Source organism: Neoarius graeffei, chromosome 4 (genome assembly GCF_027579695.1).
Source record: "Neoarius graeffei isolate fNeoGra1 chromosome 4, fNeoGra1.pri, whole genome shotgun sequence".
Classification (NCBI taxonomy): domain Eukaryota; kingdom Metazoa; phylum Chordata; class Actinopteri; order Siluriformes; family Ariidae; genus Neoarius; species Neoarius graeffei.
Window position 1 is genome coordinate 91,639,369 of NC_083572.1, and position 23,211 is coordinate 91,662,579.

Below are 23,211 nucleotides of genomic sequence, written 5' to 3' on the forward strand. Positions count from 1 at the left end.
AGATGCTGAACTAGTCACTGTTTTTCCTAAAGTTTTCAATGAAAACTCTTTGTCAATAATAAATTTATATACGAGCATTGATTTCACAATTCACATTGGTCTTAGAAACAAATTTCAACCTGATGGTCACAATGAACAATAGAATCTCCCGTATACATAAAAATGATAATGGTAATTTTTAACTATGTTTTGCTATTTTTAAAATGTTCTTGTTGTTAAATTTCTAAATGTTATTCGTTTTTCCATTACAATCCCTGATTAAAAAAGAAAAAAGGTACCATATATTTAATATACTCTCGGTTTAAAAACAACAACAACACAACAACCCTAGAGTGTAGCTGATTATACCACAGCTCTGTTGAATTCTCATAACCAGTTGTTCAGAAAGCATTGATTAATTTTCAAAAACAGCTAGGCTTGGACCCCAAGTCCAAAAAAAAGATGGGGCACTCTCTAAAACATCAATAAAAACTAGGGCTGTTGAAGTTAATGCGATAATAATGCGTTAACGCAATCTCAATTTATCGCAATTTTAAAAAATAGTGCCGTTAACACAAATTCTAATTTGGCCCTGCGAGTCACCCGTAGTTCCTGTTGAGGCTTGTCGCGCGCTGCTTCAATAAGAGTAAGTGTGAGTGATGGAGAAAGGTCTGTTAAACGGGAAGTTTCATTTCAAAAGTAGAGTGTGATTGAGCATAGACATATAAACATAGACGCCGCCTTCTGCGTAGAATCATACGTCATCCTTGCCGCCATATTGGATGTGGCAAAGTGGAGATTCTTCAACCATCTCTGGTATAGCGTCTAGACAGTAGCCGAGAATAAAGATGCCTCATTCATGTGCTGCGTTTAACTGTACCAACAGGTTTGCCGTCCAAACGAGATCACATGGGATTACCTTTCACAGGTGAGACTGGAAAAATACTTTTCATTGTATTTGGTCATTATAACGTAATTTTACGAACAGATTTTCCTGACTTTGTGGCTAATATGAAGTCTCGCGCATAATAGCCGCTCGGTGAAACCTGTCTCCAAACAACAAAGTATTTCCTTTGTAACTACGCTGATAACACTTTTTGTGTTTTTGTCAAACATTGGAGCTTTGTATTCATTCTGAAGGTTTGTTATTAGTATTGAATAAAAAGTAACTGGGATACATCATTGTTAATTATCATTCAAATTTTAGGTAAATTATTTTAATTTGCATCTTATACGGATTTTATAAGGGAAATACGGATTTTGGAGGTTGGTTATACAGGTTTGATTGACCAAAGGTTGACATGTATGTTTATAACCATCACATTGAAAGTTATATGTGTTGTTTTGATGCCTGTTTGTTTCCCAAATATATACGTGTGTGTCTTAATGGGTGAATAAAAGGCATCGAGTTAAATATTATTGTAGAAAGGGGCTTTATGAAGTTCAGTCCATTTACTTGCATTGGTTTACGGGGAAGATTTGCCACATCCAATATGGCGGACACTCTGACGTATCCCAGCAACGGGGCCACCAGCTCAATGCGGCGTCTATGTTTATATGTCTATGGTGATTGAGTTAGTTTTGGTATGCACTTATACTTTTGCAAAGTGAGATTTCAGTATGCTGTAGCACTGTGATATGACACTAAATGTCTTTATTGAAGTCCAACTGCAATTTTTTTTTGTTTGCACAGTACTGTGAAGTCCTATAGGCTGTGACTGAATACAACTCCAGCACAATTGAAGTTTTATTTCATTTTTATTTTCTTTTGTCACACATGTCTGAACTGAGACACAGTAGTATGTGACTACATGTTTTATATTTGAGACTACAGCTCCCTAATCCATCACAAAATCCAATTTTGTGTTTTGTACCGTATGTTCAGTACTGCCTAGTATGTGAGTGAATAAACTCCCTTACCATTTTCTCTTGTCCCAGCAGTTTTTAACAAGTACTTTTAGCATAAAATGTGTTCACCATTTTAATTGTAACATTTCACTTTAAAAGCCTTATTCATTTACATAGATTTAAAAAATGTGATTAATCACGATTAACTATATGAAATTCTGAGATTAATCACGATTAATTTTTTTAATCGTTTGACAGCCCTAATAAAAACTGAATGCTATGATTTAAAAATCACGAAACCCTATATTTCATTGAAAATAGGACAAAGACAAAATATCAAATGCTGAAATTGAGAAATTTTATTGTTTTTTGAAAAATATGTGCTTATTTTAAATTTAGTGCCAGCAATTCAAAACCGTTGGGACAAGGCCAACAAAAGATTTGAAAAATTGTCATGTTGGGGGGAAAAAAACAACTCAAGGTTAATTGGCAACAGGTCAGTAACATAACTGGGTATAAAAAGAGCATCCCAGAGAGGCGGAGTCTCTCAGAAGCAAAGTTGGGGACGGGTTCACTGCTCTGTGAAAGACTGCATGGGCAAATAGTGCAACAATTTAAGAATAACATTCCTCAATGTAAAATTGCACAGAATTTGGGGATCACATCATCTATGGTCCATAATCATGAAAAGATTAGGAGAATCTGGAGAAATCTCTGTATGCAAGAGACAAGGCTGAAAACTGACATTGGATGCCTGTGACTTTCAGGCCCTTGGGCAACACTGCATTAAAAACAGACATCCAGATGACGTCTTTTTCAAGGAAGGCCTTGCTCATTTCAGTAAGACAGTGACAAACTGTGTTCTGCATGTATTACAACTGCATGGTTTCATAGTAAAAGAGTCCAGGTGCTAAACTGGCCTGCCTGCAGTCCAGACCTTTCTCCCATTTAAAACATTTGGTGCATTATGAAGCACAAAACATGAGAAAGGAGACCCCGGACTGTTGAGCAACTGAAACTGTATATCAGGCAAGAATGGGACAACATTTCTCTTTCAAAACTACACTGCAAAAAACTGAAAACTGAATTTGAGGAAAAATGACTGGATACTATTGAAAGTATCTTGATATTTTTACTTGATAAGACATATTAGAATAAGTTGGTTGCAATCTAGAACTAGATTTAATAATCTCAGAATTGGTGTCTTGTATTCTTCTAATAGGAAATGCTACAGTAGATCATGTCAACTGTTTTCAAGATATTTTCACTTGCTAAGATATCATTTTTTGCAGTGTACAGCAATTGGTCTCAGTTTCCAAACATTTACAGAGTGTTTGTAAAAGTAGAGGTGATGCCACACAGTGGTAAACCATTTTGTCTCAACTTTTTTTTAAATGTATTGCTTGGATCAAATTCAAAATTAGCATATATTTTTCAAAAAAACCATAAAATTTCTCAGTTTCAACATATATGTCATACTTGTACTATTTTCTATGAAATATAAGGTTTCTGTGATTTTGCAAATCATTGCATTCTGTTTTCATGTAGGTTTTACAACTTCTTTGCAATTGGGTTTGCACTTAAAAAGGGGTTTATATTAACACACGTTCTAATAAATGATTGTTTCTATATTAGCAACTTACTGGGACTTGCACAACAGAAAATCTGCATAATCTAAAGAAAAAAACATTAAAAAGTGTATAATCATTGACATAGTAATGCTTTCTGTGAGGAGATGTGTATTATCATTAGTGGAAGGAGTCTCCAGTGTCAGTGCTTTGTATAATAGGTTTTCCACCATGGCAAAGTCTTCATGATGACGGATTTTGCTTTCTGAGTTAAAGATAACATGACATGATACACTATTTTGTCTTATTAAATTTACGAAAGAGGGAAAAATAGGGGCTGTTGAGGGAATGACTGTTTATAGTTGGTATAATGTAAATGATAACACACTGCAAAACCCGATAAGGTCACTGAGCTCAAAAATTTTATTGAAACCGATTACGTAAAAATTTTTGATGTAAGTAACTTAAATTTTTTAAGGTAAGATTTCTTAAAAATTACAATTAAGTGTAACTATAGTGTAATTTTTAAGAAATCTTACCTTAAAAATTTAAGTTACTTACCTCAAAAATTTTTACGTAATCGGTTTCAATAAAATTTTTGAGCTCAGTGACCTTATCGGGTTTTACAGTGCAGGAACTGACTTGTTTCTTGGAAGTTCTGCAATATTAAACATCACAAAAAACAATATGATGTGGAATAAAACACTTCAGGACATGCTATTATTGGAAAATTTAAAAAAAATGTCAAGGTGGTCGTAGTACTGTAACTCCACTTTGCATTGGGCCTTTTTTATTTTCCTATAAAAGCACATACAAGCACATCATTCCTTATATATCACATGCTTGTTTTGCTTTGAATGGCATTGAATCACATTTAAAACTGCACGAGAGTGTACCTAAGAGACTTGGTGTAATGTATAGCCTACATATAATGAAAATTCCAGTAGACTGAGGTATGTTTTGTCATTTTTAATTTCACCACCTGTACCTCCCACGTATGAAGCAAAAAGCTGATTCTGATTTTAATTGAAACTCTATGCTGCCACCGATACCAGGATGAGCTGCAATCCTTAATCCAACCTCTGGTCCTGTTTTCCTTGAGAATTCACAGTATGAATTGTCATGTCTGTAATGATAATCCTGTTAGAATAAATAGCCCTTAAACATGGTGCTGTTCTTGGCCAGTGTGCAGGCTGTACAGCTGGGATGGATACTTCTCTACTATATCACGCCATCTCACTTCTCCAACAATCTGCCAATTCAACACTCTCTCTCTCTCTCTCTCTCTCTCTCTCTCTCTCTCTCTCTCTCTCTCTTTCATTCTCTCCCTGTTTTACTTTTAGCCAAACAGCAGGTATTACTCCAAAATCCCATTCATTTGCTCCTGGAGCTTTTACTTGACATAATCAGTGGAGGTTTGTGTGTCAATAACCCCTTGTTTTTCATTTGTGGATCTGGTAGTGGTGCAATCAATCACTCAGAATAAGGTGTCAATATACTTGTATGGCACTTTTATGGAGCAGCAACCACATAACACGCAAGGCTGGGTTCTTTTTCCAGGACTGTTGGCTGTTATGGCTGTCCAGTGGTTAAGGTTACCCATAGAAGAGAAACAAACCCAGGCACAGTAAATACCTTGCTAATGGTTTCATCGGGTGGGGAACGCAGCTATGTTCATCTAAATATTGCTGCGCAGCCTAAGAAACTCCAGAGGCATTCAGGCATCCTGTTGCTAAAGCAGGACAGTTAAGATGCATACAGTGAAGGTTATACCATTGGAATACTCCATTTCAATGGTTCTTGTTGTTAAAAGCAATTGTCAAGACATGACTACAGTACACCAGGAAGGTGTGTTTATATGTCATTGAGATGCAGCACTGTCAAACAGTTTGTGTTCTCTCAGCTTCTGTAGTATGAATCAGGAAATCTGTGGTTTATGCTTTTGGAACAGGGAAAGATGGATACCGGGAGTTGAAGGTAACTGTATAGCCACACAGCTGCAGCAGTGGGCACAGACCCCATGCCGGCTCCAAGAAATCACCACAGAGAGAAAGAGAGAGACAGGCAGAAAGACAGATTTAGCATTCCCGAGTGGAAAAACCAAACCCTACAAGCAAGAAGTGAAATAAATCCTCATCAGTTTGCATCTGTAACATACAGACAGGTGGCAAATTAAACTAAACATAAAAATAATCTGAACAGAAAGTGTCTTAGTATGGTGTTGGCCCCCCATGAGCTGCCAAAAAAAACTTTATAGGTTTTGAAGATTTTACAAGTCTCTGGAACTGTACTCAAGCTTTGAAACCAAAACATATTCACTCAGTTGGTGTTTTGATGATGGTGGGATAGAGATGCTGTCTAAGCCGACACTCCAGAATCCCTCATAGGTGTTCAATTGGGTTGACATTCTGGTGAGTGTAAAAGCCATAGGATATGATTTACATTTCCATCCTCATCAAACCATTTAGTTTTGTGCCGTGGGAATGGAGTCAGAGTCAGCCTGGAAGAGACCATGCCCATCAAGATAGAGATACATCATCCATCCATCCATTATCTGTAGCTGCTTATCCTGTTCTACAGGGTCGCAGGCAAGCTGGAGCCTATGCCAGCTGACTATGGGCGAGAGGCGGGGTACACCCTGGACAAGTCGCCAAGTTATCGCAGGACTAGAGATACATCATTATAGGATAAAGGTGACCAGTCAAAAGAATTTTGCAAGATACAAGTGATCCCACATGGCATTGCCAAATAAATGAATGAATGAATGCCCCACAGCATAACTAAGCCACAGTTCTTTCCTTTGTGACCCATCTGTATGTGTGATTACTTACAGTACAGATTACTTACATTGCTTAAGATTAATTTCGATATTTGACACTCTAACAACTAGAAGGGCACTTGGTAGAGTGTATACCTCCACCAAGCCACATACTATCAACATCAATATCAAATCACTTGAACCTAGGGTAATGCTAAAACTGTACACCGAATTTCATCAAGATCGGTTCACTATTTTACATGGGGAAAGCCAAAAAAAAAAAAAAAAATCCTGGATCCGCATACATGTCTGGATTTGCATCAAAATCTAATCAATTGTTCCTTGGCCCATGGCCCACCTTTCCTCAAAATTTCATCAAAATTGGTTCATTACTTTTTCAGTCACATGGGGAAAAGACAAGTAAACAAACAAACAAATGAAGGTGAAAACATAACCTCCTCCAACAAAGTTGACAGAGGTAATAAAGGTCTTACGGTACGATGAGAGAGAAAATTTTTTACCAAAATTGTTCCTATGGAGTTTCAACTTTCCCCCATATATGTAAAATAAATAAATAAACAAATAAACTTGTTTTTACCTTTTTATATAATGTTTGGTATGGTAATAATGGGAAATAACATAATTAGGGAAATAGTCCTAGTGGGAAAGTATTCCTCCCAATGAAAGTATTCCCAACTCTAAAATAAATAATTATACAGACTTAGAGCTTTAGAGGTTATCAAAAACACCTTTCACTAAAAAGTTAGTGAAAGTATTGTATAAAATATATGTATATCTTTCAAAAAATGGCTCAATGTTCAAAGAGGCCATGGCACTAGTCAGAAGTGGTAAACAGTACTATGAAAGAAACTCTAACCGCTTCAGCTTGTCTTATTTATAGCTGTGAACGAATCACTTAATGGTTAAGCATTAAAATGTTACTGTTATCACCTTTTAGTCATGTTAGTACTTATCTTTCAAAACAAGGAATTTTATGTAGTTGGCCCTTCATTCATCTTAGATGAATGCCCCTGGTCAGCACCTTTTAAGGCAATTTTTTGCCCCGGTAGAAATCACATCTGGCAACAATAACAGCAGCTACCATCACATTGACACACATTTTATCCAAATAAAATATTTCCAACTCATCTGGTCTGTGGCCTTTTTATTGGGTGCAGCAGGTGAGGGGCAGAAGGCCAATCACACACACTGAAGGAGATAACTGCGCTTGGAGATTGGACGGATTGGGTGGTGTGTGTAACCCTAGATCTGCTTTTGGGTGGATTGGGATCATGTACCAGGCGCAGGGGGTCAATGTGACAAATTCTGCCCGTGTAGGGAGCTGGCAGTTGGATCAAAGTGGAGCTTGTGAATCCTGATCCTAAACGTTGCTGATATCCTGTCAACAGAGACGAGATACTGAAGTTTAGCTTACATAAACGATTTAGGGGTGACTAAGAGCAGCATGTAAGCATAAATAAATCCATGGTGGCAATATTTTATACCACATATAGGGCATGGAGTGGCTGGGTTAGCAAAGTCAAGTCTCGACTGTGGTGAGTGTTAAAATGAAATGTTACTGAAATGCAAATAAGAAGAGGAAAAAGTTTTACTTTAACAAGAGGACTGGCTTCGAAGCAGCTTCTTAAAGTGGGGAAAAGCTAATGCTGTGGTTAAGCCTGTTATCTGCTCCGTCAGCATGCCGATCCCGACCCAATTCAAAACTGCATACCTCTGAAACCTTTGGGGGAAAAGAATGCTAATGAAGTTGCATACACTCTCGGAAAATACAGTGCATTACCATACTTTTATGGGTACAATGGCTTCTATCCTCTTAGGTACTTATTTGTACCTTTTACATACTGCTTGGGAACATATATGTACCTTTTTGGCCCTAAAAAGGAACACATTGAGGTCCAGTAATGTGCCAGAGGGGTTACATTAGTTGTTCATTGTACCTTCGGCGACAGAAATGGACTCCTACTGTACCGCTATTTCTGACAGTGTAGAATCTCAGAACAGTAGAAAACTATACATATATTTTGGAGTAATTTGCGTTCGTTTTAATCTAGATACTTGTTTGGCAATATGAACGAGATCAGATACCACTCAACTACTAAAAAGCAACATCTCATCTCATCTCATTATCTCTAGCCGCTTCATCCTGTCCTACAGGGTCGCAGGCAAGCTGGAGCCTATCCCAGCTGACTACGGGCGAAAGGCAGGGTACACCCTGGACAAGTCGCCAGGTCATCCCAGGGCTGACACATAGACACAGACAACCATTCACACTCACATTCACACCTACGGTCAATTTAGAGTCACCAGTTAACCTAACCTGCATGTCTTTGGACTGTGGGGGAAACCGGAGCACCCGGAGGAAACCCACGCGGACATAGGGAGAACATGCAAACTCCGCACAGAAAGGCCCTCGCTGGCCACGGGGCTCGAACCCGGACCTTCTTGCTGTGCCGCCAAAAAGCAACATATCAAGCAGAATAAATATGTTGTGGAAAGGAAGATGGATAGAAATGTCCCTGGTCTGAATGGTGAAATCGATCATTTCCAGTGTTGTGGAGTCTCTACTTTACGAGCTGAAGTTCAATTATTTAGTAGTCGTTTAAAAAAGTTCTAATTACTGTCGAAAGTGTGTAGATGCACCTCAGCTAGTATGGACTTGTCTGGAGAATAACAGGATTGTGGTACAGCTCCAAACCTGTCACTTCGAAACAAAAAGATCAAACATCCATGGCCATATTAAAGAGCGTGATAGATTCACCTGGCAAAAGGACACACATTTGTTTGTAACCTATGCAAATCAGAAATGAAAATACAGTTGACTTTAAACACTAATTTAAGGACACACGCAAATCTGGACAGCTTGTTAGATGCTTTTGTTATTGCTCTTGGTCAGGAGTGATATTAGCATTAGATAGCATCTAATTAGCATTAGATAGTAGCTTAGCTATTTTAATTCTTAAGTAGATTATAGCTTGACAAATTATAATTGTAAAATAGCTTCCTTACACTGATCATTTCTATCATTGTTCTCATGAGTCATTGTGTCTCCAGTTTATTCCTTTATACAAAATGGTTTGTCTAGAACAATAGACAGTCAGACAAAAACAAAATATAAATGGCATCGTTTATTTAGATAATATATCTATATAGCACAACAACAACAACAACAACAACTATTACTCATTTCAAGTGTAATATTAATTCGGAACAAGTCTCTTTGTTGCCAGAGTCCTTTTTTTCCCTTTCACGGGAATGATTAAGGTTCCTCTGAAAGCGTCCTGATGTGGCGCCCCTATCTACACTCTGAGATGTGCTGAGATAGAGCCAAACAAAGAAGAGGGCATGACGCTATCACTCGTGTTGACGCCACACGGTCCAGAGATGTCAAAACTATCTTGCTCCCCTATGATTGTAATTGAAATGAAGGGACAAAAAAGAAAGGAAGAGAAGAAAAAGAGGTGGGATACAGATCAGCTGCAGGCTAAACAAACTTGCCAAGGCTCCAGAATGAAATCACGATTGTGTGAGAAAAATGTTGCTAAGGCAACTTTATCAGATGTGCAGGTATACTGAGCTGAAGTCACCCATGTATACAAAAGGATTTAAAAAATGACTGATTGTATAAAAAGAATATACACTGATCAGCCATAATATTAGAAACACTGACAGGTGAAGGGAATAACATTGATTATCTCATTACAATTGCACCTGTCAAGGGGTGGGATATATTAGGCAGCAAGAGAACACTCCATTCTTGAAGTTGATGTGTTGGAAGCAGGAAAAATGGGCAAGCGTAAGTGAATGACTTTGACAAGGGCCAAATTGTGATGGTTAGATGACTGGGTCTGAGCATCTCCAAAATGGCACATCTTGTGGGGTGTTCCCAGTATGCAGTGGTTAGTACCTACCAAAAGTGGTCCGAGGAAGGACAACCGGTGAACCGGCGACAGGGTCATGGGTGTCGAAGGCTTACTGATTCGCATGGGGTACGAAAGCTAGCCCATATGGTCCAATCTTACAGAAGAGCTACTGTAGCACAAACTGCTGAAAAAAATTAATGCTGGCTAAAACAGAACTGAGTCAATGCTTTCTCTCCCCCCCCCCCCCCCCCCCCCCCATCTGTCCCTCTGAGTTACATGTTGGTCCTGGGATTGGGATGCTGGCCTCTTCTGCCCCTTGAACCTGCTTGATCCATCCTGGTGCCCTGTGTCTGGTCGGAGTTTTATCGCCCCACTCCTCTGAAGGACGGCCCCATGAGGACATTTGAGGGTTATACCTGTTAAAACTGTTAATATTATAGTCAGGCTGTCTGTTGTTGCCCAAATGAGGATGGGTTCCCTTTTGAGTCTGGTTCCTCTCAAGGTTTCTTCCTCATGTCGTCTGAGGGAGTTTTTCCTTGCCACCGTCGCCACAGGCTTGCTCATTGGGGATAGATTACGGATAAAATTAGCTCATGTTTTAAGTCGTTCAAATTCTGTAAAGCTGCTTTGCGACAATGTTTATTGTTAAAAGCGCTGTACAAATAAACTTGATTTGATTTGAACTGAGTGTTCTCTTGCTGCGGAATATATCCCACCCCTTGACAGGTGCCACTGTAATGAGATAATCAATGTAATTCACTTCACCTGTCAGTGTTTTTAATTTTATGGCTGATCGGTGTATATTTAATATGTTTTTATATTTAGTGTGTGAAGTGATTGTTAGTGTCAGTTCACCACTTTTAAGATAGCAATTGTAATTAGAATAAAAATGCAGGTGATTATAGGAAATCGCACGCACTGATTGGTTGAGAAATTCGGACTATTTCTCGATAATCACCTCGGGTGACTCGGCCAAATGGCGGCCGATCGTTTTGTCACTGTAAGTGAGGAAGAATTACAAATTATGAAAGAAAATGCTGTTCTTAAAAGCACTAAAGATACTCCAAAGTTTGGTCTAAAACTATTCAAAGTTAAGGTGGAATTGGGATTTATTTTTTTATCTCTTTCAAAACAAAGTATTTTATGTGACTTGGTGTAGATAAGTGACACAAGTCTGTGCCGCGCCTTTATTACATTTGCATGCCGCTTTTGAAGTTTGAAATCAATAATTTTTTAATACATTTTTTTAAAATAATCACCCGCCTCAGGCTCAGTGAATCCATCCATCCATCCATCCATCCATTATCTGTAGCTGCTTATCCTGTTCTACAGGGTCGCAGGCAAGCTGGAGCCTATCCCAGTTGACTATGGGCGAGAGGCGGGGTACACCCTGGACAAGTCGCCAGGTTATCGCAGGGTTGACACAGAGACAAACAACCATTCACACTCGCATTCGCACCTACGGTCAATTTAGAGCCATCAATTAGCCTAACCTGCATGCCTTTGGACTGTGGGGGAAACCGGAGCACCCGGAGGAAACCCACGTGGACACGGGGAGAACATGCAAACTCCACACAGAAAGGCCATCGCCGGCCGCTGGGCTCGAACCCAGAACCTTCTTGCTGTGAGGCGACAGTGCTAACCACTACACCACCGTGCCGCCCGGCTCAGTGAATATCAGTGAATAATAATCTCGACTTCATCTCAGTTGTTATTATTCACCGATATTCACTTCGCCTTCAGCGAATAATTGTTAATTATACCACAGTGCTGTTGAATGCTGAATTCTGATCAGAAGGTGCTGATTAAGTTTCTATGACAAGACGAGTTTCCTGTGTTCGTGTTTTTTTTTTTTTTTCTTGCAGTTGCTTGGTAACAGGACAAGCTTCATTATTATTTATTTATTTATTTATTTTTATAATTATAATACATATTTTTTCACATTTTCACAAACAGACAAAGCAATTTGCAGTTAATTTAAAAAAAGTCTTTATTAATTTAGGAATTATACTTTTTATCTGTTTATAGATGCGTGTCAGAGTTTCATGGCAGCAATTTACAGCCTCTCTCTTGAACATGATTCGAATCAGCCAGAAGGTGTTGATTAAATTCAGTTTCAGTCGTTTTAGCTGTAAGACAATTTACAGGTTTATACTGTTAAAGAAACAGAAACCATCATACAGTATGTATATATATATATATATATATATATATATATATATATATATATATATATATATATATATATACACACACACACACGGTATGTGTATAGATGTGTACATCTATACACATACCATCATGTTTTATTAATATCAAATATTCCATATTAAATATTCTCTTGGTCGTGATACCTCAGGGCTTTTTATCTTTATTTGTCATTTCTGTAAAAAAAAAATCCAGGGTTTTTCGCTGACGAACATTTTTAATCACACACAATTAAAATGATCCTCCTGCTGTTTAAATGCATAAAAGATGAACATTACTGTTTGCATTTCACTATATGCTGTACATGTGCCTTAATGGTATACCTTCCTCTGTGCATGAATTAAAATAAAACTATACAAAAGAGTACTTTTATGTATCTTTATAAGCCAGTACAAATATATGGTTATTATATAATCAGGGGGAAATAAAGCTTAGGTGTAAATGTAAGCTGTAGCTGTTGTATGAATGCACGATTAATAATAAAATAAATAAAAATAAAAATATACTTAGAATTACCTAGCACACAATATACAACCTAAGGCATATTTTTACAATGTATTAAACCTAATTATGCAGTTTCAGAGTAACACGTGCAACATGGTTTCCTCTATAAAAAATTCTAGAAAAATAAACCACTAAATCTATAAAACCAAGTCGATTCTACAGCGAATACTTCTTCTTATCATCTCATCAGCAAAGCCTCAACAGAAAAAGGTAAGAGCCTCCTATTCTTGATTGGGTTGGGTTTAGTGGCCCAGTCCTCGTGTGTGAGTGATTTAAGCCCTGATGCTCTGCATTGTTTTCCTGGCTGCTCAGTCTGTGACAGCACCTTCGCCTCGGACAGAAAACCAGCGCTGTCTCGCTTGGACGTGACATCCAGTCTGTCAGCACCAGCACTCTGTGGCGTGCTGTGAGACGAGTCAGCAGGGACTCTTTCTGCCTCTGTATTTCTTCTCGTTTTGCAACAATAATAGTGTGAGCTTTGAAACAGGGGCAGAGGAACAGATTCCAGACACGACTCGGTCCCACTGCAGGCGTCCCATGATTTTAGGGATGGAGAAAAATTCTGTGTTGTGAGGATTTCCTTAGGACAGTGGTCTCCAGACATGGCTTTGAACTCCTGTGTGTGGCAGTGGAGGTCACATTCAAACACCACTGGACTGGACTTATACACGGGCATGTAGCCGGGTATGGCTGTATCAGACAGCGGACAGAAGCAAGGTGAAGGACCTGGAGACACAGCGGCCTGAAGGAGGACAATTCGACGCAGGTCTTCCATCTCTCTCTGTCTGAGCTCTCGCTCCAGCATCACACTCTCCAGCTCTTTATCAGCAAAAGCTCTCCTTTTCCTCATCTTAACACTAAGTGGAGGATAGTGGAGTCTCGTCTGCCAGTCCTCTGATGATGATGATGATGATGATGATGATTGACATCCTATGGTTAAACAAAGCACAATGTTCTGTTCACTGTAGTAAGAAATTACTCATGAACTACAATTACTAGGTCTTTTGATTTTACATCAATATGTAAATGTATTTAAAAACACCATCAGCATTCCCTCTTGATATAAACACATCATATTATTTCATATCATACATGTTCACATGTTTGAGGACCTCTTGGATGTCTGTATGCACATTCGGAGTGTGAATAAGAAGCCAAAGTTATGTGACGAGAACTTGTGTTGTAACTACAATTACCGTTGCAGTATAACGATTATGCATATTCTCGGACACAGAATCTGAACCAAACAGTTTTTTTTTTGGGAAAAAAAACCCCCAGCATTGTTTAGGATTGTTCCACTTGGGTTCAAACACAACATAAGAACCGAAGATGATGTGGAAGCCATGACAGAAATTCACCCTTTCCTCAGTTCTTCTTCCTTTCCCTTTTGACTAATTTATGCTTTGTTGTGCATATACTGTATATATTTCCTGTATGTATATATGTATAGACTTCTTCTTTCTAAAGCATCCCATTCCATTGGGTAATTAGCCTATTTGACCTTCATTTGCATAATTTTAATTACCATAAATAATCACAAATAGATCCTCTTCCTGCCAGAGGGATCTGTAGTAATGCCTGCACAAATCCAATTTCTCCTTGTGGATGGGTTAATGAGATAAATGATATATGTGTTAATTAAGGCTTACCCTCGAGTATACTCTTAGCCAGGAGGCTAGGTGTTTTGGTGTAGCGTTGGTAGGCTTGGCGTCTCAGGAAAGGAGCACTTCTTGGAGTTTTCTTACTCTGTTGATGAAATAATCAGAATATTTGTGACTTTAGTAGCATGTTATCTGATTCTATCTGGGGGAAGACTGAATGGCAGGAAGGAGCTTATAATACTAATATTACGGGATATACATTTGCTGTAGCCAGAGTGACACAGAGATTATCAATTAGGTTTTTTTTTTCATAATTGATGCTGAGGATTGAAAGTGCAAAATAATAATTTAATTTTTTATATATACACATACACATACACATAGGGTTAGTCAAAATTATGTTGACACTAATGGATTATTTTTCTCCTGCAGATAGACGTACGCCATGGTGACAGATTAAATGGTACTGTTGCTTGTGTTGGTTTTTGTGTGTTGAATACAGTGGGGAACAGGTTGAGACCGTCCTGTAAATCATCTTGCACATATGATGCATGTTTTGTGAATGAAGTGTTAATATAATTTTGATTAACCCTGTATATACGAGGGTAAGTCAAAAAGTTCGAAGACAAATTGAAAAAATCTTTATTTACGAAAATAACAAAGCTATTTCTTTACATATCCTTAATTTAAGTCTAAACACTTCTGCAAGCGGTGTTTCCATCGGAGAATTCCTTCTTTGTAGAATTCTGGGCGATGTCTTTCACACCTTTTGAAATTATAACATCTCTCAGAACTTTTTGACTTACCCTTGTACACACACACACACACACAAAGTGTTTCAAAAAATTTTATATTATTTGAGATGTAAATATCCCAGAGTGATGTCAGATTTTTTTAAACACCCTGTGTGTGTGTGTTAAAAAAAATATATATATAAATATATATATATATATATATATATATATATATATATATATATATATATATATATATATATACAGTTTCAAAAAATTTAATATTGAAATGTAAATATCCCAGACATCAATTTTTTTGAAACACTGTGTGTGTGTGTGTGTGTGTGTGTGTGTGTGTGTGTGTGTGTGTGTGTGTGTGTGTGTTATACACACACAAGGTGTTTCAAAACACTGAGATGTAAATATCCCAGAGTGATGTCAGCTTTTTCTAAACAGCCTGTGTGTGTGTGTGTGTGTGTGTGTGTGTGTGTATATATATATCTCCACACAGTTTCAAAAAATTTAATACTGAAATGTAAATATTCCAGACCGATGTCAATTTTTTTTAAAACACTGTGTGTGTTCATGTGTATTATACACAGACATACACAGGGTGTTTCAAAACATTGAGATGTAAATATCCCAGAGTGATGTAAATTTTTTCTGAAACACCCTGTGTGTTTGTGTGTGAGAGAGAGATACACACAGTTTCAAAAAATTTAACATTGAAATGTAAATATCCCAGACCGATGTCAATTTTTTTTTTTTTGAAACTGTGTGTGTGTGTGAATATTATACACACACATACAGGGTGTTTCAAAACATTGAGATGTACAGTATATATCCCAGAGTGATATTAAATTTTTTGAAACACTGTGTGTGTGTGTGTGTGTGTGTCTATATATATATATATATATATATATATATATATATAGACACACACACACACAGGGTGTTTCAAAACATTGAGATGTAAATATCCCAGAGTGATGTAAATTTTTTCTGAAACACCCTGTGTGTTTGTGTGTGAGAGAGAGATACACACAGTTTCAAAAAATTTAATATTGAAATGTAAATATCCCAGACCGATGTCAAATTTTTTTTTTTTTGAAACTGTGTGTGTGTGTGTGTGAATATTATACACACACATACACAGGGTGTTTCAAAACATTGAGATGTAAATATCCCAGAGTGATATTACATTTTTTGAAACACTGTGTGTGTGTGTGTGTGTGTCTATATATATATATATATATATATATATATATATATATATATATATATATATATATATATATATATATAGACACACACACACACAGGGTGTTTCAAAAAATTTGATATTGAGATCTAAATATCCCAGAGTGATATCAATTTTTTTTAAACACACTGTGTATTATATATATATATAACTGTTGGTATGGAGGCTTAGTGCAGCACAAGTTTTGAGTTATTCATACACTAATGCAAAAACAAACAAACAAACAAACAAACAAACAAACAACAAAGATGATGTGAATGATTCTGTGTGAGTTAAAAAGTAACCTTGATGTCACAAAATGTTGAGATCAACAGAACACTGTAAACAAAAAAGTAATATTTTACAGCAAGTCTCTCTCTCTCTCACACACACACACACCCCCCCACACACCCCCGCACCTCTCCGGCCTGCTGCCTGCGGAGCGCGACCTGTGCGGCCATCACGCGCTGCCTCTCCAGCACCAGGACGCAGCTCGCGCATCGGCACTCACGCCAGCGGCACGCGCGCTTGTGGCCCTTGAGACGCGACACGACGCCGTGGTTCCGACAGCGCGCGCATTTCGGGCTGCGCACGGGCCCTCCCGGCGTCCTCTGCGCGTCCGGTCGCTCCAAGGGTTCGAGCTCGGGGTGCTGTCGCGGCTCACAGTCCGTTCCCAGTTTAGCGGCCATTGAACAGCAATAACGCGGAGCATGAAGAACCGGGCTCCGAGCTCTCCTCTCACTGGGACATGAAGAAGAGTCCAGGTTCGAAAATCTGCCTCCCTGAGTGCCGCTGTGGATGTTTCTCAGTGCGCGCGCGGCGACGCTTCAGGACGTGAAGATGACGAATGAAGGTCCAAAGTGCCAAAGTTTGAGCTCATCTTCTTCTGTATTTAACCCGCAGCGGGTCGCGGTGCTCAAACCCAACTCCTCCTCTCCTCTCTGGTTACTGCTCATTTACTGGAACATCTGATTAACTAATGCATGCGTAAAGAGTCTGTTTTACCTGTCTGTGTGTGCACAGTAGCAGTCAAAAGTTTGTACACCCCACTCATAGAGTTTTCTGTATTTTCTACATTGTAGAACAACACCGAAGACACCAAAACTATGAAATAACACATGGGACAGATATGGAATTATGTGGTAAACAACAACAAAAAAAGTAAAAAACAAAAAAATCTGTTTCATATTTTAGATTCTCAAAGTATCCAGTGTTGACCTTGATGATGCCTGGCACACTATTGGCATTATCTTAACCAGTTCCATGAGATAGTCACCTGGAACGCTTTTGTCAAAAGATAATTAGTGCAATTTCTTGCTTTCTTAATGCATTTGAGAAAAAAGCAAATCATAAATAATAACACAGTAAATAGCTCGATTCCACAGCTGCAGTCATCCATATTATATCAAGAACCGCTCAACTAAGTAAAGAGAAACGACATCCATCATGACTTTAAGACCAGAGGTGATTCTAGAGTCTGTTGTGGCCCCAAGCAAAAATTTCCAGGGGGCCCTTCTTACCAGTGTTCATCACCAATATGTTATAAATAATCTGACACCAATGAAAAATGTATGAAACCAAAGTTTTTTAAATTCCAAATGTGAAAATACAATGGTAAAGAACAATAAAAACAATAAAAAACAAAACAAATAAGCCCTCGGGCCCCAACTCTCGGGGGCCCCTGGGCCAGGGGGCCCCAAGCAGTTGCCTGCCTTGCCTGTTCACAAGCTGCTCATCTGTTTAAGACATGAAGTGACTTTTAATTCATAAAAATCTCATCTCGTCTCATTATCTCTAGCCGCTTTATCCTGTTCTACAGGGTCGCAGGCAAGCTGGAGCCTATCCCAGCTGACTACGGGCGAAAGGCGGGGTACACCCTGGACAAGTCGCCAGGTCATCACAGGGCTGACACATAGACACAGACAACCATTCACACTCACATTCACACCTACGGTCAATTTAGAGTCACCAGTTAACCTAACCTGCATGTCTTTGGACTGTGGGGGAAACCGGAGCACCCGGAGGAAACCCACGTGGACACGGGGAGAACATGCAAACTCCGCACAGAAAGGCCCTTCGCCGGCCACGGGGCTCGAACCCGGACCTTCTTGCTGTGAGGCGACAGCGCTAACCACTACACCACCGTGCCGCCCTACTCTAAAGGAATGTGTATGTAAAATAATAATAATAATAATAATAATGGCTGGCTTTTTTCCTGATATATAACATATATTCCATTCAGCGAGCATGATATTGAACTAGTCTTCGACTCATTCAGTATCATGCTAGCTGAATAGAATATATCTGATATACCATGAAAAAAAGCCAGCCAATATTATTTAAATGTCACTCAGATCCATGATGTATTTCATTTGAAAAATGCAAGTTTTTCAACACAAGAAGATAAACTTCATATCTTCAAGCCAGCGTGTGATTTTCTTTTTATTATATAGACACATTCACAAACAAAAAGTACCCAAATTTATCAAAACAATTCATCAATTTCCTCACGAGTAACATATAGAGATTTATGTCATGGTTTTGGTTCTCCATGTCCTGGATGGAGCTCGTATGAAAAATACGAGTGGCGTATTTCCCACTAAAACACTCATGTATATACAGTTAGGTCCATATATATTTGGACACTGACACAAATTTTGTTTTTTTTACCTGTTTACTGAAACATATTCAAGTTATAGTTATATAATGGACATGGACATAAAGTCCAGACTTTCAGCTTTCATTTGAGGGTATCCACATTAAAATTGGATGAAGGGTTTAGGAGTTTCAGCTCCTTAACATGTGCCACCCTGTTTTTAAAGGGACCAAAAGTAATTGGACAATTGACTCAAAGGCTATTTCATGGGCAGGTGTGGGCAATTCCTTCGTTATGTCATTCTCAATTAAGCAGATAAAAGGCCTGGAGTTGATTTGAGGTGTGGTGCTTGCATTTGGAAGATTTTGCTGTGAAGAAAACATGCGGTCAAAGGAGCTCTCCATGCAGGTGAAACAAGCCATTCTTAAGCTGCGAAAACAGAAAAAACCCATCAGAGAAATTGCTACAATATTAGGAGTGGCAAAATCTACAGTTTGGTACATCCTGAGAAAGAAAGAAAGCACTGGTGAACTCATCAATGCAAAAAGACCTGGACACTCACAGAAGACAACAGTGGTGGATGATCGCAGAATAATTTCCATGGTGAAGAGAAACCCCTTCACAACAGCCAACCAAGTGAGCAACACTCTCCAGGAGGTAGACGTATCAATATCCAAATCTACCATAAAGAGAAGACTGCATGAAAGTAAATACAGAGGGTTCACTGCATGGTGCAAGCCACTCATAAGCCTCAAGAATAAAAAGGCTAGATTGGACTTTGCTAAAAAAACATCTAAAAAAGCCAGCACAGTTCTGGAAGAACATTCTTTGGACAGATGAAACCAAGATCAACCTCTACCAGAATGATGGAAAGAAAAAAGTATGGCGAAGGTGTGGTACAGCTCATGATCCAAAGCATACCACATCATCTGTAAAACACGGTGGAGGCAGTGTGATGGCTTGGGCATGCATGGCTGCCAGTGGCACTGGGTCACTAGTGTTTATTGATGATGTGACACAGGACAGAAGCAGCCGGATGAATTCTGAGGTATTCAGAGACATACTGTGTGCTCAAATCCAGCCAAACTGATTGGTCGGCGTTTCATAATACAGATGGACAATGACCTAAAACATAAAGCCAAAGCAACCCAGGAGTTTATTAAAGCAAAGAAGTGGAATATTCTTGAATGGCCAAGTCAGTCACCTGATCTCAACCCAATTGAGCATGCATTTCACTTGTTAAAGACTAAACTTCAGACAGAAAGGCCCACAAACAAACAGCAACTGAAAACCGCTGCAGTAAAGGCCTGGCAGAGCATTAAAAAGGAGGAAACACAGCGTCTGGTGATGTCCATGAGTTCAAGACTTCAGGCAGTCATTGCCAACAAAGGGTTTTCAACCAAGTATTAGAAATGAACATTTTATTTACAATAATTTAATTTGTCCAATTACTTTTGAGCCCCTGAAATGAAGGGATTGTGTTTAAAAAATGCTTTAGTTCCTCACATTTTTATGCAATCATTTTGTTCAACCCACTGAATTAAAGCTGAAAGTCTGAACTTCAACTGCATCTGAATTGTTTTGTTCACAATTCATTGTGGTAATGTACAGAACCAAAATTAGAAAAATGTTGCCTCTGTCCAAATATTTATGGACCTAACTGTGTGTGCGTGTGTGTGTATATATATATATATATATATATATATATATATATATATATATATATATATATATATATGATAAAGCGGCGAGAGATAATGAGATGAGATGAGATATATATATATATATATATATATATATATATATATATATATTTTTTTTTTTTTTTTTTGCAGGTTTGTTCCAATATTCACAGATCAATAGCCAGAGATAAGTTTCCCCCACCTGCTGTCCACTAAACATTCGTTTCAAATTCTATCTTTTCATGGGCCTACATTTTACTTTTTTCTTGTTTCATATGATTTAAAGCTGCCTTTAAAGTACACAAATTATAAAGTCAATAAACTTGAGTTGATATAATGTTGGTATAATGCAGATGGTTTGTTTGAATTTTCCAGAGCTCTCAAGCTGATAATGTTGTTATTTAGAAAGAAAGAAATAACAGTTAGATCTTTATTCACTCACAAGGAAAAGTTTTTTTCCCCTCTGTAATCCACGAGGGACGTCTGTCTCTTTTCAGACACTAATATTTTGCAGCCCTGTGCATCAAGTGTTTAACAAAACAGGATCCAAAGCAGATTTTATGTTGTTCATGTATCGCTAATGCCAAATTAACCACTCCACAATTTTTTTTAAATAATAAATGAATCAGAAATGCTTTCAGAAGTTCTAAGTGACAGTGATTAAGTGTAGCCCCCATGTGGTGGATATTTGTACTTTAAGTTCCTGAAACATGAAAGGTGAAATCTTGAAACCTCTCTCTCTCTCTCTCTCTCTCTCTCTCTCTCTCATATATAACAGTAATTCCACAAAACTGAGTTGTATATGCAAGACACATTGCGCTGAGTCAGCTATAAGTCATATACAACAAAATTGAGTGGAATAACTGTTTTATTCTATCCACATTCACTGTATTTTGAGAAACAGAGCATTTTTATTGTTATTTTTTGCAAATTAGATAAATAAAATTTTTATACAAAACGTCCAACAAAGGCACGGTGGTGTAGTGGTTAGCGCTGTCGCCTCACAGCAAGAAGGTCCGGGTTCGAGCCCCGTGGCCGGCGAGGGCCTTTCTGTGTGGAGTTTGCATGTTCTCCCCGTGTCCGCGTGGGTTTCCTCCGGGTGCTCCGGTTTCCCCCACAGTCCAAAGACATGCAGGTTAGGTTAACTGGTGACTCTAAATTGACCGTAGGTGTGAATGTGAGTGTGAATGGTTGTCTGTGTCTATGTGTCAGCCCTGTGATGACCTGGCGACTTGTCCAGGGTGTACCCCACCTTTCACCCGTAGTCAGCTGGGATAGGCTCCAGCTTGCCTGCGACCCTGTAGAACAGGATAAAGCGGCTAGAGATAATGAGATGAGATGAGACGTCCAACAAAATAATTTCCCCTTAGAATGTAAACAAACTAGTGAAATGACAGGAGCAATTTGTGAAAAATGCCATAATAATAATTCTTGAAAAATAAAAAAGATACGTTCTTACCATCAAATACTTTTATTCTATTGTTGCTTTTTTGTATTTTTTGGGGGTTTGGTTTTGAGTAGAGTTTTTATTTCGTCCTCAGTTGGTTCAAGCAACACGCGCCGCCATTTTCTTTTCTTCTTTTTTTGGCAGTTGGCAAACCAACTTAAAGGTGCATTACCGCCACTGACTGGCCTGGAGTATGGAACAGAAGATATTGGAGGAAAAAACGATATTCTTTTATTGAGCTATTTCTGTTTCTTTTAAATACTTGATAAAGTGATATATCTGACTTGATGTGCACTGCCATTTTGTTTTTCTTTATTCACAGTTTCCACTTGAGAGTACGCCGTGCGCGTTTGGCTGCCACTTCTCACCAGAGCATTTCATTTTTTTGTGTGTTTGTGTAGTTTGATGTTTGTTCTTTGTTTGAGTGTTTTGTCCGCCGGTTGTGGTGTAGCTCCAGACCCAGTTTTGGTGTCGGTTTCCTTCAGGCCTTGGTGCACCGTGGGTGATGCCTGCGCTCCTCACTGTGGACTGCATTGAACTCGTTGCTTTTTTTAACATCGGGGTTGTTCAGCGCTCTGTGCTGTGGTGCTTTTGTGCTTGATGCGGTGTTCTGAGTGATGTTGCCCGGTGGCATTGCAGTGGCTGTGCAGGTGGTTTGGGATATAACAGCGCTCTGTGCAGTGATGCTTCTGTGCTCACTTTGTGGATCCATGGTGTGGTGTTCCGAGTGATGTTGCCCGGTGGTGTTGCGGCAGCTGTGCAGGTGGTGTGGGATTTATCTTTGTGCGCCTGGTGGGACTGTGTTAGCTATGCCACTGGAATTACATCCTGACCCTCTTTTGGTGAACTTTTTTTTCCCCCTCAATTGTAAAGTGACCTTGGGTGTGAGAAAGGTGCAATATAAATTGAACTGACTATTATTATTATTATTATTATTATTATTATATGAGCTGATATCCTAGTAGTAGAGTAGCTAATCAGAACACACGATTGCTCATATCTGGTGAATGTGGACATTATTTATATTTACACACACACACACACACACACACACACAGTACTGGGCAAAAGTCTTAGGCACATGTAAAGAAATGCTGGAGACCAAAAATGGCTTAAAATCTCATCTCATCTCATTATCTCTAGCCGCTTTATCCTGTTCTACAGG

General features: G+C 38.6%; 1 protein-coding gene across 1 annotated transcript; it reads right to left on the minus strand.

Annotated features, from left to right (window-relative positions):
* Positions 1-12,389: 12,389 nt before the first annotated feature.
* dmrt2b (doublesex and mab-3 related transcription factor 2b) lies at positions 12,390-17,261 on the minus strand. The gene is made up of 3 exons (XM_060920012.1): positions 16,741-17,261; positions 14,396-14,492; positions 12,390-13,676 (listed from the first exon to the last, which is right to left on the minus strand). The coding sequence occupies exons 1-3, from the start codon at positions 17,008-17,010 to the stop codon at positions 12,925-12,927; spliced, it is 1,119 nt and encodes a 372-aa protein (XP_060775995.1). The 5' UTR covers positions 17,011-17,261; the 3' UTR covers positions 12,390-12,924.
* Between the last annotated feature and the right edge of the window lie 5,950 nt (positions 17,262-23,211).

Coding starts and splice junctions, on each gene's coding strand:
- dmrt2b (XM_060920012.1), bottom strand. CDS start 17,010: ATGGCCGCTAAACTGGGAACGGACTGTGAGCCGCGACAGCACCCCGAG. Junction 14,493..16,740: donor GCAGGCAGCAGGCCGGAGAG/GTGCGGGGGTGT, acceptor TTTCATCAACAG/AGTAAGAAAACTCCAAGAAG. Junction 13,677..14,395: donor GGCTAAGAGTATACTCGAGG/GTAAGCCTTAAT, acceptor GTTTAACCATAG/GATGTCAATCATCATCATCA.